Source organism: Fistularia commersonii, chromosome 13 (assembly GCF_037954325.1).
Source record: "Fistularia commersonii isolate RoL2024-O1a breed Wild chromosome 13, RoL_Fcom_v1.0, whole genome shotgun sequence".
NCBI classification, from domain to species: domain Eukaryota; kingdom Metazoa; phylum Chordata; class Actinopteri; order Syngnathiformes; family Fistulariidae; genus Fistularia; species Fistularia commersonii.
Window position 1 is genome coordinate 8957925 of NC_141296.1, and position 14752 is coordinate 8972676.

The 14752-nt window shown below is 39.2% G+C and overlaps 1 protein-coding gene across 2 annotated transcripts in view; it reads left to right on the forward strand.

Moving 5' to 3' along the window:
* The first annotated feature begins 3098 nt into the window (after nt 1–3098).
* glra4a (glycine receptor, alpha 4a) overlaps nt 3099–14752 on the forward strand; it is a 37612-nt gene continuing 25958 nt past the window's right edge. For both annotated transcript variants that reach the window (XM_086158072.1, XM_086158071.1), the window contains exon 1: nt 3099–3427. In XM_086158072.1, coding sequence (XP_086014198.1) covers nt 3360–3427 — 68 coding nt within the window. In that variant the 5' untranslated portion in view covers nt 3099–3359. The remainder of the gene's footprint in view (nt 3428–14752) is intronic.

Genomic DNA, 14752 nt, shown 5'->3' on the forward strand with positions numbered 1-14752 from the left:
TTGCTGCATGTTCTGCATTTGAGGACTGTCTCATGTAGCTCTGGGCTCAACCCAGGCCACCACACTGAGTGCTGTGCACGCTCCCAGATGGCCCTCATGTAATCTGGTGAGAACATAATTTCTCATTGCTGTTGGGCTAACATACCTGCTTTCTTTCAGGAGGAGGCCACCTTGTACTGTGAGAAATGCCCTTTCTGCCCAATATAGTCTGAGTCTCAATCCTTCCTCACGCGACATCACTCTGCCGCAGATAACTGTCTCCCTTCAGCTTGTCCAGGTAAGAAGTGCTTGCTGGCAGATTGTCCATCACCATGTTCACATAGATACTAGTGTCTTCAAAGATCTGTTTCTCTTCTTATGTTACTCTACTCTTCACAGGATCCCTCAACTGTGTCTTTGCTGACCACAGTCTTTTCCCTGGGCAACTGAGTAAGAATAACAAATCAGGCGCATTCGGAAACACAAAATCCAGTGGCTGGAAGCCTGGCAGGCTCAAGAGAGGCTTACGTTCAGTTTTGGAAGTGTTTGCCAATGAGTAAGTTTCGAAAACCTTTCACATGCCCAGGTCTGCACATGCGTTGATAATGACCCTCTTGCCACATGAACAGCATTTCACCTCATTTGCAGGGCATTCTTGCTGTGGTTGGGATGGAGAGCGGTCACATTCGTAGCACTGAACACCCTGACCTTTCAACTGTTGCACAATCTGTGCCTTAGCCCGGCTGTTTGCATACTGAGGCTTCATTGAACTTGCCCTGAAGCTGTTTTCAAACACTCGGTCCACGGCTATAGCATCACTTGCCTCCTTAGCAATGTCCCCTTACAGAGGGGCCTGTTACCTTTTAACTTCCTTGCTTTATTTAGCAGTAATTGTCGCGCTCTCCGGCATCCTGCATGTTGTCAGGCTGCGGGATGCCGGAGCCTGTCATGAATAAGCTTGTCATGTAAATGAATAGCGACGTTAGCGAGTCTATACTTTCGCCCTCACTCTGCTTGCACATATTGAACTTCACTCACTCATAGATCGCATTTTTTTAATAACAAAGAAGCTCTCTGGACTGCTCCACACACGCATGTACGTGCACTCTCAATCTGCCGGCAGAGCCAGGCCGCGCAAATCATCATCAGCTTCATCCCCCATGCAATATAACAGGGTGTGTCCTCTGGGCCGGCAATCAAAATGACTTGTTACCCGAAATCTCTCAAATCGCCTTCTCCATCTGGAACACTCCTGTGGCTTGGGAAAGTTGAACAGCCCTGGCAGTTAGATGCTAAGCGTAGCGCTCTGTCCTGTTATTATTCTCTGTTGTTCCACGTGTAGAAACTCTTCTTCCTCGGAAATTCCTTCCTGTCACACTGTATCTACAGGCCTTCTGACACCATGTCCTGTTCCTGTTTTATCCAAAGTAGAACGTGAGTGTAGCTGTAGTTCAATAATACTTAACGTGAATAGAACAATCCCTCACACACCAACTCCCACGCTACCACCCAAAACTAACCGAACTGTCTCCTAACTCTGACGTCATCTTTCCGTGTCACCTCTGCTTCCAGAATAAGAGCCGGTAATATAAAACTAACACCAATACAGAAAACCCAGCGTGGTCTGAAAATTGGGATGACTAGGATTATGTTGTGCATGTCAAAACTTTTATCTTTGCTTCCCTCTCTCCTGCTTCACTTCTCATGCTCTGATGGCAAAAGCCGAGAAACGATTTCCCTCACCAGCAGCATCAACCGCCGATTCAACATGTGCAATCAGCCTGAAAAGCCACTGGCAAGGGTTGACTGAAGCCAACCTGCAGCAAAGACCAGGGCCACTTGTGCTCTCTGATGGAGTTCTTTGGTCTCATGGCAATGTCACATACTTTGCAACTATACAAACAAGGAGAACATATTATTATACAAAGAACCCAGAACATTTTTAAAGCTGAAATACTATTTGTTCATTTCAATGCCTGATATTCACAATACCATCACTGAGGGCGGTGGTTCATCCCTGAGGTATTTTCACTGCTATTTTACCTGCCTTTGCAGGGTAAAGACAAGTGAAATTAATAACATTAATCATGGTTCTCTTTCATTTAGGGGCAAGGGTCCTGCTATTGTGGCACACTACACCATCTGGGACGTAACAAACAGTGGACCATTATTAATCCAATCTGTGTTTAACCTGTCAACATACAAAAATAGCTGCTCTGTCCAGACATCAACATGCGTTATGGCCCTGTTCCATTCAGAGGGCCCACTTATTTTATATGATGGCACACTGTTCCATCTGTGGCATGAATGTAAACCCATAATTTGAGAGTCCTTGGTAAATTGGCACTTTTTGACATATTGAATATTTGTTATCCCCTGCACCACCACCTGGGCAGGTTGATATGGCTCAGAATGGGTACTTTGAAGGACTAGTTGATTTGGTCACAACATGCATCAGAAACCAACTAGAATTTGAACAAATTTAAATGGAAATTTGCAGGAAGTGTTTCTAACGAGTATTTAAGTGACTGCTGTTAAGGCAAGGGGAGAAAAAATACATCAAGTCCCTGTCTGCAAATAGAATGACGAGATCAATTTTTAGAGTTAAGCTGTAGGGAAGGAAAAATGTGCTCCTTACATTCCAAATGAGAAAATTAAGAATGTTCCTTCACAGTAATTTCACAATGGTTTATAACAGGTCTCAGCAATTGTCTTTGATTTTTGAAATGGGAGAAGAGCACACATCTTAAGTACTATCTCCCTTGGCACATTCCAAAGTCCAACCTTCAAGAAACTTAATTTAGCTTACATTGAGAAGAAAAAGTGCTCATTTTAAACAAAGCGCATATCACTGAAATATCATAAGCGCAGGCAGTCCTTTGTAAAATTTTCCGTGGTGTTTCATCAACAGAGGAATATGCAAAGCTACAGTAGTTTGACCCCGCACTCCCCGCACCCCCTTCCAATTAAGGTTACTTGCGCTCATGAAAAACAACAGTCTCTGTGCCTTTAAATGGACATGGGTGTTTTTTTCCATGGTGTGTGTGTTTGGGGGGGAGGGGGGTACACACGAGGGAAAAGACAGCTCTGACAGGATAACGCAAAAGCCACGCTCTCCTTTCACTGCAAGCGCTTACGCACGGACGTGGAGCGGTCAGTGCAGTCGAGTCGTCTACTGCGCACTCAGAGCACGGTGAGCGGATCCGCGCTGCGCCCTGGACTTGGATGGGTATGGGAAGAAGTTTTCCCTAAAAATACGCACAGATAAACGATGCCTTCCTCCTGTGGTTCGCACTCCCAGGTTGCCCAGTGGATTTGCTTATTTTAATTATTCCTTAAAAGTTATTCAACGGGACTGAGGAAAGATTCTGAGCCAGAGGATGCTCCCACAGGTCATCCGGATTCTGTATGTCTTGTCTTTCTCCTTTTTCCAAGGAGGCTTTATCAGGTGAGAATATGGAATATTCTGGAATATGTTATTCTCTCTTTGCGAGTCAGAGTTTTTTTTTGTGTTTTTTTTTTTGTTTGTTTGTTTTTTTGTGGTTATTTTTATCAGTGCATTAAAATGACGTGCTTGCATTTTTTGACGAGGATCAGAAGGGGTCCATAAACCCATTGCGCGGTTTCTAGATTTCCCCTCTTGAAACGCGAGAACGCTCCCGGAGTAGCTCAACTGCTGTCAATCAAAAGATACAACAAAAAAAAAAAATGTTTAAAAAGGTGGGTAAGCAAAGCCAGGGGACTGGGTAAGCCCACTTTATCCCCTCACTGGCATATTGATGTTTCTCATTTTTGATCAGCACATCATAATTTCATATCATGATTTAGTTTCTGATCAAATGTAAGTTGGTTCTCCTGCATGCGTCGATGCATATACAATATATTTATTAACCCCCCACAAAAAATATGAGTTAATACCTATGTGAGATTAGAGAAACACCTTTTCCTGGTCAAACTACCTGTGGAATTAAGGGGGTCTATATGATCTGAAAGCTTTTCACTGTTGACTGATGTGCAATAGATATTTTTTCTAAAGAAAATATGTGCCCTAGTGAGATTTAGGAAAAGCATGGAGTAGCATTACACTCTTTGGAGAGTCATCTGAGAAAAAGGGGGCATGCTTCAGCCAATGGTATACAGAAAACACACCCTATCTTGTGTATTTTTCTTTCCCTTTGTTTTAGTTTATCTCATCAAACATCTTATATCACTCTTTTTTTCCCCATCTCACTCACGCCAGATCTACAAAAAAAACAGGTCCAGTCTCTCCTTAACATTTATATCCCTCTCTTTTTCTGTATTTCTAAATGGTTGGGGAGAAGTTTCCCTATTTCATGCCCTGCCAACATCAGGTGGAAGAGGAAGGGAATTAAGTTCCGCATAATCTTGCAGCAGAACAGAACTGTGACTGCGTGAACCCAGAGGCGAAGAGAGCTGCTCTTTGCCCAGAGAGCGATCAACTGACAGCGTCTCCTCGGAGAAATGATATACTCTCCTTCCAGTCCCTCTGCCTGCCATATAGGGAGGGAGCAGAGGGAAGGGAAAAGGCAGGGATTTAGAAAGAGGAGGGCAGGTGTAAAAAGAGTGAAAGCAGGCGGAATCTGATAGGGGAGTGGAGCAAACTGGGATGAAGAAAAAATGCCTCTGATAAATCGAGAGGGTGATTCATTCAGCCTGAGGCACTGGGAAAATTGAGAAAAAAGGTTCAGATGGGAAAAATGAGATGGGTTGGGAGATGCTGGCTATGGGAGACAGGAAGTACTGTTGGAGATTCGGAAAGGTTGTCATGCAGATTGGTGCACGAGCTGGTCTGGTATGATATGTGTTTGACAGTTAAAATGAGAAAGAGGAAGGATGAAGCAATAAAAAAATCTATATCTCAGCCCAAGAGAGTAATGGAAGACGTGTTGTTTTTGTGCATTAGGTATATTTGAATGATGCAAATCTGGTTATATTTTGTTGTACTTCGTTATACTTTACCCCATGATGTAAAACACTCAGTATTTAGAGGAAGATCTGTAAAGTTGAGGGGATTTTAGGTTGAGGCTAAGGTTTTGGTGATGGTAAGTCAGTGAATACACATGTTTGAAAACAAAATGTGTGTGTTTGTGTGTGTAGCTGAACAATGAGCATTGTATTGCTGCAATATTTACATCTGTTTGACGAATTGGCTAGAAAAAAAACAGTCTTTGCCTTGGCCTTTAAGGACACAAAATGAAATGTTGGTTTTTCTTTTGTTTTTTTGTTTTGTTTGGTTTTAGTTTAGTTATTGACTGAGTGATAGATGATGCCAAAATTCTCATACTTTGCGAATTTTACCAGTAAACCCATACTCACAATAACCAAATTACTTTAGAATAGAGAAAATGATGATGAGAAATAAATGACATATTTATTTATTAATTTATCATTTACTTACTTATTTTGATGGAATAGACCGTGCTTGAATTATTTCTCTCTACTGCATCTCTTTGGTCAGGCTCAGAGTTGGGTATGCAGTTATTCTTTTGTTTTTAACTTTCGCAGTAACATTGTGCTCCTCTCTCTTGATAAAATAAAACAGTCAGTTTCTCTCTGAATGCCAACCAGATCCAGTAGAATTAAAAGAGCAGTGGTGGAGCAATGCAGTGCCACAATTTTGTAACACTCTTACCATGGATGCCATAATTTATATCGTGCATCAGTGCTTGTTGAAGTATAATATGAACGGAAAATCTGTGAAATCCCTTTTCATGCACTTCATTCAAGGAATAGAGGCATCATAAAGATTGAATAAATCTGAGGTACTTCCCAGTAGTCTACAGGATAAATTAGCCAATTAAAATCAGAATAATATGAGAAGTAGATGGGTTGTGCTATTGAATGACCTGACTTGAGTTTAATGACAGCTCCATTGATTGCTCTCCTGAGAGTGGTATATCTCTGAGGTGAAGATGGATGGTGAATATCTAGCCTGTGTCAGATATCAGGCTTAGGAGCTGAGACAGATTCTTTCTGAGACGTATTTTGTTCCTTTGATTTTCTTAATATAATATAATATAATATAATATAATATAATATAATATAATATAATATAATATAATATAATATAATATAATATAATACGATAGAATATAATATGATATAATATAATGTAATTAACATAGAATATTGAAAAAACAAACATGAAAAGAAACTGGTTTGACCACATACATTGGTCAAACTCACTAAATTCGTTATGTTTTGGTAATGAGAATAAAGACTGATATCTCTGAAAGTATTCCTCAAACTGCAAGGGCATTATTTGGGCAGGTTCATCTGAAAGAAATCATGCTTTTTATCTAAGGATGGCTGAAATGGATAACAAAGATAAGTCGATGTAAGACATGTGAGCCCAGGTTTTTTGAGGAGCAAAAATTGGTTATTGTGGAAAATATGACCAATCCATTGGCTTACAAAACCACCATGGAAAATTGTTTCACACTTGTCTCAATATTCAAAGATTTTATTGTCATCTGAACAGTAAAATAAATTGATTTCTTTGCTGTTACACTACGAATGCCAAGCAGTATATATTTTACAATAGAATAAATACATGGTAATTCATACTAAAACCAGTTTAAGAAGGCTGAATGTACAAAATGAAATAGGACTAGAAAATATGCAGATAGAATTATGTACAAGTTTGAAAACTATTGGATGATGGTCAGATCCTATATTTGTGTAATGAAGGAATAAGAAGTCCTGCTGAGGATTAGATATGACTTATGAGGTCTGTTTGTTTAAATAATGTTGACACTTCTATTTGGAGCAGGAAATGGAGATTAGATCACAATTTGGGTCAGCATCATCTTGGATAGAAGTCAGGAATTTAACCACCTAATAACTGAGGCATTTCCATTCTACCATAGAAGAGAACACCATATTCACTACAATTACCCAAAAACCGTTCTTTATGATGAACCCGTGTAGGGAAACTGTAGCCAATAAACAGATATTGTCATTTTAAGGCATCATGTAGCTGTCCTAACTATTTAGAAGTAACTGCAACGTAGGGCAAGACTTTGTATGAATGGACTAAAACTGTATTTAGCTGAAAATTGCATCAATTTACATTATTCGGATAAATAAATGACATGCTTCCTAAGTTGCTGAAAGTTTCCTGTCCATGATACAAGCACAAACAAAAATGAAGGGAAAGTGGTCAGATCAACGGTCAGACAAATAACGCTGCTTCCTAAATGCAATTGGTTAAGAGCCGCGAAGGATGAGATAACCAAACCACATTTAAGTACAACAATGCCCCAGCGGGATCCTGGTGTTAGAGTGGATAAATTCACAAAAGTCTGTGATTTATGTCATGTGATGTGTATCAACTCTGAAACAAATTGTAAAAGAATTGCATCGATTTAAAGGTCAGAGAAAAATAACGAGGATTCTGGCCGTCCGTGCCTTAAGTCAGTGAGATACCATGAGTCAGAGCTGGAAAGATGTGCCGTTCAATTTACATTTCTGTGTCTCACACCATCCAAGCAATATCAGCTATTCATTATTATTATTATTCATTATTATTTATTATGTTATTTATTTGTATTGCTGATTCACAATTCAATTTTTTTGAATTTGGATTTTGCCAAAATAACAATAAATCTCACATTTCTGAAGGAAATCATCCAGACTACACTTTCTATAGAGACAAGTAAGATCTTATGCTTAGTTGAAATGTGTACATGTGCCGTGCATATTTGCTGTATTTGCTGCTAAATGGCAGTGAGGGCAGTGTCACAATAGAATTTGTGAATCAAACTTCTGTACTCATATATTGAGTGGAGGTGGTGCCCATCTGTAACTCAAACACTTGAATTGTGCAGTCTGTTGCACCTTTTGGCCTCTGAAGACTTCAATGAAAAAAAAAAACTCCCCTCTGTGTTGAGAACTAAACACAAGCTGAGCTGATCACTTTTGTCACACTTTGTCACCCTACATATTTCATTTTGATGCTACTGAGACAGTGAACTTTATATCGTCCTTCGGCACTCCTCTCAGCATCTCCATGGTTTTCCCCTTTCCTTTTCATTTCTGTATCAGGAAAATTAAACAGCATTGACAATTCATATGGAAATAAGCTCATTAGGGCAGTGTAGCCCTCTATTAGACTTTTAGCAGGAGTAGATTTTATGTTTTGTGAATTTGCAAACACTTGCACAGTGATTGAAACTTGCAAAATTGAACCTTTCAAAGGCTGTTTTTTTTTCTTTTAAAATGCACATTGTTGGGGAGATATTGGAATTCAAAACATCTCCTTAAGAACACTACATTATCCACTGAACAAGAAGAGTGAAACATGATTTTGCAGGTTTAGTTAGCAAACCAGTCTTCCTGAGTGCAGTTTATGACCTGAATATCCTATCTGTATAGCCTATTCATGAACATATGAGATTAATGAAAACATTTCAGGATATTCAATGACTGATTAAAACAAAATTAACAAAAAACATTTTGGCAGAACCATAAATCATACGGTTTTCTTTTGAATGCTCAAAGAATGTTTTACCTTGTGTAATTTTATTAAAAAGAATTTTGTACAATTATGTGAATTAGCAGTAATTGACTTTCCTGTCCCCTATTAGAAGGAAAACAGCACATTTTAAAGGATTTTTGTCTGTATCACTGTATCAATAATTTAAAAGGGCAAAGACTTGTTTGCCTACAGAAAATTTACCTTTGACATGTCAATGTAAATGCCAACCGCATAGGACTTAAATTTGATAGGAAGAAATATCTCATGGCAATAGAAACAAATTAGGGGGCTGAAAGCTAGTAAACAAGTTAATGAAAGGTTTTTTGAAGAGGATTTCTGCACATATTCACATATCTGCACTGTTAGATTTTTCAAGTGTAAATTAAGAATGTATAACAACTCATCATAGAACAATAGTTTTCTTCTCGTTCAAATGCTCAGCAAACAGACACTGCTTCAGTAAGGGACTGATTGACACTGACAGGGAGATGAGAGAATGAAGCACATATAATACCAGTAATTATGTATGGGAGGAAATTATTCTCAAACAGTGCTACTTAGAATGTGGTTTCATCAGAGGCACTTCCATGATACTTCACAATCTACCAAGTGTTGGATCCATCTCTAACAGAATTGTGAACAAAGCACTGATGAATTCACTACCCTACTAAATCACCAACAAATTGTTTGTAAGGTGAGAGTTAAAGTACATATAGAGCAAAGAATGGTAAAAAATTAAGCCATTTTCCTGAAAACTCAAAAGCAAATTATAATGATTTGATAAATTGACCAAAAATATAAGTTATACTTCAAATCCAGGGTTCTATTTTTGTAAGGGTGTTGGTGCAAAATTGTTTCAGTCCAATGTTACTATTGGGGCTTTTTTTTTTTTTTTTTTTTTTTTTTTTAACAAAACTGCAAGAAATCCCCAAACAACTGTCTGAATCAAATGCTAGAGTACTGAGGGGTGCAGATGAATAGGGAGCATGAAAGAAGGGCAGATGGGATGTTTATAGAGAGTTAATGACTAAAAAGCAAGAGCCAAGCTGGCAACTACTGAGCAGTATGCTCACCATTTCTTGTCTATGAGCATAACACTTATCACTGGAACATGATGGGCAGGATAACAGTGCAAAAATATACATAAAGCCATATATACAGTGATAAAGGTGTGATAACATACAGTGGTAATACTTGTCCAAACAATCAATTTGCTGACTATCGGTGGTATATGTTAACATACTCTGTTATTGGAGATGTCTCTGCTGTTGGTGTTGCAGACCAATTTCCAATGAGGAGGCCATGTCTGACACTAATTTGCCTAACTTGGGCTGTGCAGTTTTTTTTGCGAATTTCCCTTACATCCACAAACTTCTTTTCTTCTCTTTAACTACCATGAGGTTTGCATGACACCATGCTGTGTAAGACGTTTAGACGAAGACATCTTGCTGAGATGCTTATGTAGAAGATAGTTGTTTTGTTTTCAAGGTTCGCCTCACCTGATATGTATACATTTCATTTAATCTCAGACAAATCTCAGCATGATTTAAAAAGCTGACATTTTCTACCCTGGAAGAATATATATGGCACACTTCTGCTGCCGGCAGAAATCAACACACTTGCCACTGAATAATAGATGGATCATGAAGTGATGTGCATCTTCTCGGGGTAAGCATTTAATCTCTTTGAGAATGTATCGCTTGCAACTGAAATGAAAGTGTTACCCACTGATCAAAAAAGAAAACCACTTAAACCTTTCCAGCACACAGTCAGAGGTTTTTAAGGCATACTGTGTGTTGTGGGCTTCATTCAAACCATTTGTTTCATATATACAGGATCAAACATAAAACTTATAGAATATAGTTAGTAGTAAAATGTGGTACTTTGAGCCACAATTCCACCATTGTAGTCTAGAAATTATGTCTAAACTAGACTTAATTCCAGGTTACAAGAAGAGGATTGTGTCATGTTAAGAGACAGTATATTGAAGGTCTTCAGCATGGCAATGTTTCTTACAGATGCATTCCTGCAGCCAAACTTGTAAAAATATCACTTTCAGAAATCGTAACCTACAGAATCATTAAGTTACACGCTTGTATAACAATTGGCCTCACTCTGAGTATTGTCCAAAACAGCACACAATGTTACCCTGAATACAGACAACAGATTAGGTGACACTATTGTAAGGTAATACCATGTAATTTGTGGACATATCCACTCTTCTTCAGTAGCTCTGGCAGATTAAAATGGCCAATTATTGACTGGAGCAGCACTTTGGCACAGAGGTTTACCGTCACAGGTCATTATGTTCCCCGCAATTAGCAACATGAAGTGGAGACCCATTATGAACCCTCCATCATGTCATTATGTCTATCCATACAGTTGATGCTGATTAAACTTCACCTTGAAGGGGTAGGGCGTGCCTGTCCTCAGAAAAAATGACCTTATAAGTTTGATTGAACACAAAAACATCGAATCAAATTGAAGATTCTCTTAATAAATGAGTCCATATCTGATTAGATTAACCATGACTAACATGTAATTAGTAAACAGGGCCTGTAATTTATCAAGCCAAAATTGAAGTTTAACCATAGATATACATTATGTCCAGAAGTTATTATTTTTTCCACAAAATTAGTAGCAAACTGCTTATTGCCATGAACATATTAACATAAGTGGTAAATAAAAGTATGCACAGATCCACCATTTTTTTTTAAATCGCTATTGTACATTTCTATTAAAACGTGATGAATCAAGACACTAAAGTGTAACAGATAATGATTGATTCCGTTATTTTAGAGTATCAGTAATAACAAAAATTCTATCTTGTTGTACGTCCTTAATGGCTTCACCTGTTTCCTCCATTTTAATTTGTCATTGTTACAAAATTTAAAAACAGCCAACAATAGTCTTTTTGCTCCTTTAAGGAAAGACAGTTTATTAGTTTCAAAAAGGTTTTGGTCAAACTGTTCTAGATCAGCTAGAAAAAAAAGAAAAGAAAAAAAATCAGACAATATCAGCACCAACTTATTATCACTCAAGAGTGTATGGCCAGTAAATAATGGGTTTGTGAGGAATTTAGCTGGAGGAAAATGCTAATGTAGGATTAGGAATCCTTTTTCTCTGCAAAAAAATCTGTTTGAAGTGATATATGTTTTTATTTTAATCACTGCGGTTTTTGTGACTCTAAGAAACTGACATCCGCTGAGGTTCAGATTTGGTGGACCGTTCCTCCCAATTACGAAGTCCCCCAGTGAGATGATGGAGTCCCCGACAGGGTGCTGAATAGCAGGCCCTCTTGGGACAAGAAGGGTGGGTAGACTGAACTACTGTTGGGTATATAGACACATACAACAGCCAGCCCCCAACCCGAAGGCAGAAGGTTAGGGTTGAACCCCAACATGCAGTTGCAGAGTTGGGTGGCAATCAATATGCCACAACTGCCTGGCGCCTCTTACTGGAGGCAACTCCAGAGTGGAAACAAGTCCAACACCTCACAAGACGCCTGGTTCCAGAGCCTGAACCGTGCGTCGAGGTGAGTCCGACTATATCAGGCCGGAACCTGCACTAGCTCAAGTGCAAGTGCAAAAAAGTGAGAGGCTCCTAGACCCAGCTTCTGCAGCTGCGGAATCGGACCCCCAAGGTTCCCTGCTCCACCACCCAGCTTACATTGCACCTGATCCCCATGACCCCTCCTGCGGGTGGTGAGCCTAAGGGAAGGGGCAGTCACATTGCCCTTTCGGGCTGAGCCTGGCCCCATATGTGCACGCTTGTCCCCCAGGAACTAACCATCAGCCCCCGTCCTTAGGCCTGGCTCCAGGGAGGGCCCCCAGTGACCCGCATCCGAAAACCAGGTCCATCTGTCTTTTTCGTCATTTGGAGGTCCGCCTTGTCTGGTCCCTCACCCAAGACCTTCTTGCCTTACCAGGACCACAAAGCCACCAACAAAATAGCTCCTGGGGACCCCTTGGACATACAAACCCCTCCACTACAATAAGGTGGCACCTCGAAAAGGGGATGAATAGTTTTTAACATTTTTTTTTAAAATTATTTTTATTTTGGCTCAGAAAAGCAAAAAAGTTGAAGGTTATATTTATTTACTGCTCCCATTTAACTCACGTATATCTTCAGAGAAATGGCAATGCCTCTTATTCTGATATAAAGCTACAGCTAAAAATAACGATTACAAAGTAGTACTTTATTTTTCACCATTTTACTCAATCCCTTTCACAGCAAAGGACACACATGACCAGTGATCGAGAAGATGTAATGTTGTAAAATCCAATCAATAAGTGGGTTTACAGTTTGTGAGGGAACACACTAGTAAAAACAGCATTTGTCCTCCCAGCAGTGTGTAGCAACATTGGTGCATGTTGGGATATAATGCATGAGCCTCTGACATTCCTCAGAACACTGAAGAAATCAGATTTCTGAACACGTACCCTTTGGAAATAACCTAATTACTTGGTATGGCCTTGATCAATTTCACAAGTAAACAAAAAGGCTGGATGATCAATTTATGTCCATGCCTTAGTGATGCAATAAAAAATTCAGCTCTCCTTCTTCAACAGGCCACAGTCAGGCATTTATGAGTTTTGCATTGACAGTTATGTATCCAGACAACATTCTTTACGTGATAGTTTTTTAATCGTGTTTGTCAGAAGCAGCTTGCAATCTACGGTCTTACACACAGTGCAAACATGTTTCAAGGATAAAACACCACAGATAGTGTAATTTTACAAAGCCGTTACACTCTAACCTTTGGTTTACTTGCGAACACTTTACACATTAGCAGGATGAGTACTTGTCCTTGACTCGTTTTAAACAGTAATTCTAGTCCCTTTAGTTCGATGCAACAGATTCAATCTGGTGGCTGTTGTAATTATGACCACAGGAAAGTAAGAATATTGATGACATCCATTTGGAACCAGAACATTATTACAAAGGGACCAGGCGTTGTAGTGGTTAAATGCTGAAAATATCAGCTTTTGATATGAGAAACTGATGTTTATTCCCTCTTGCCAGAAGACATTCAGAAATATCGTTTTTGATGGGGATTGTAGTGGCAGATGGACATTTGTTTCCTGCGCCAGCAGCAACAGAGGAGCACTGTTTTGACAGACATTGTAGTGGGTGACTGCTGTTTGTTTCCTGTTTTTAGCCAATAGAATGACAGTGTTTCATAGAGGCACAAACTTGAAAAACATTGCAGGCAGTTTTCAAGATGGATGGTCTCTAAATTTTCGATTATTGTTCATTTTAGGGCATCAATTAGGCATTTGACCCAATATTCTCAATAGTAATTATGCTATGGTAAGATTACTGATAGTGACTCTCAAAGGCCAGAGTTCCCAGATCATTTACAAAAGAGCAGGAGAGCGCTCTACATAAGGTTCCAAAGACCGCGTGGGTCCTGAATGTATTCAGAAATTAAGATTTTTGTGAAATTTGCATTTTCAGAATGACCTTAGTTGGGTGTGCTTTTACAAATTACCACTTCATCCTCACACCTCTGTGACCTTCATGTGTTTTCTCTTTCACAGTGTGACAAAAATTCTACGACCGCCTTTGGATTAAAGTTTCGGCTGTTCAATGTTATTGTTATATGTGTGTCGAATATGCTATGTAAGTGGATGTGGCTTTTTGTGCCAGACGACATTGTTCATGCAGTTCTACCAGCAACTTTCAAGAGATGATTTTACTCTTTGAAATATGTTTCTAAGGTATGAGGCATACTTCAGTCACAAAAACTATTCGAGTCCCTCAAAAAACAGAAAGGAATTGCTCTCGCACAATAAAGTAATTAAACCTCCCTTTACAGGCAGGCATGGGAAAACCAAAACACTGTGTGTCAAATAGGATTAGTTTGTTTGTTTGAACAAGCTTTTTTATTGAACAGGGTAACGGATTTCTACAGCCTTGTGTCTTTGTTCTGTGGATAAACTGCAAAGCTTGTCCAAAACCTGAGAGGCTCTTGTGAGTAAGACATCATCCTGGAAAAAAAAAAAGGCCGCCAAGTAAATGAAGCAATGCCTTCAACTTGCCACAGAGGATACAATGTCTGGGATTTTCAAATAAGCTGTTGCTAATTCAGAATGTAAATCCAATTGTAGTGGATGACATTCACCAAGTATATCAATAGGTCTATGTAGGACATTGGGAAATGTCACATACTAATAGAAGGATGACAATATGCGGTCTCTAGTTTTGTCATTTACATTTCTAAACTATTTCAATAAGATATTTCGGGAAACGGCTTGCACAATGATCGAA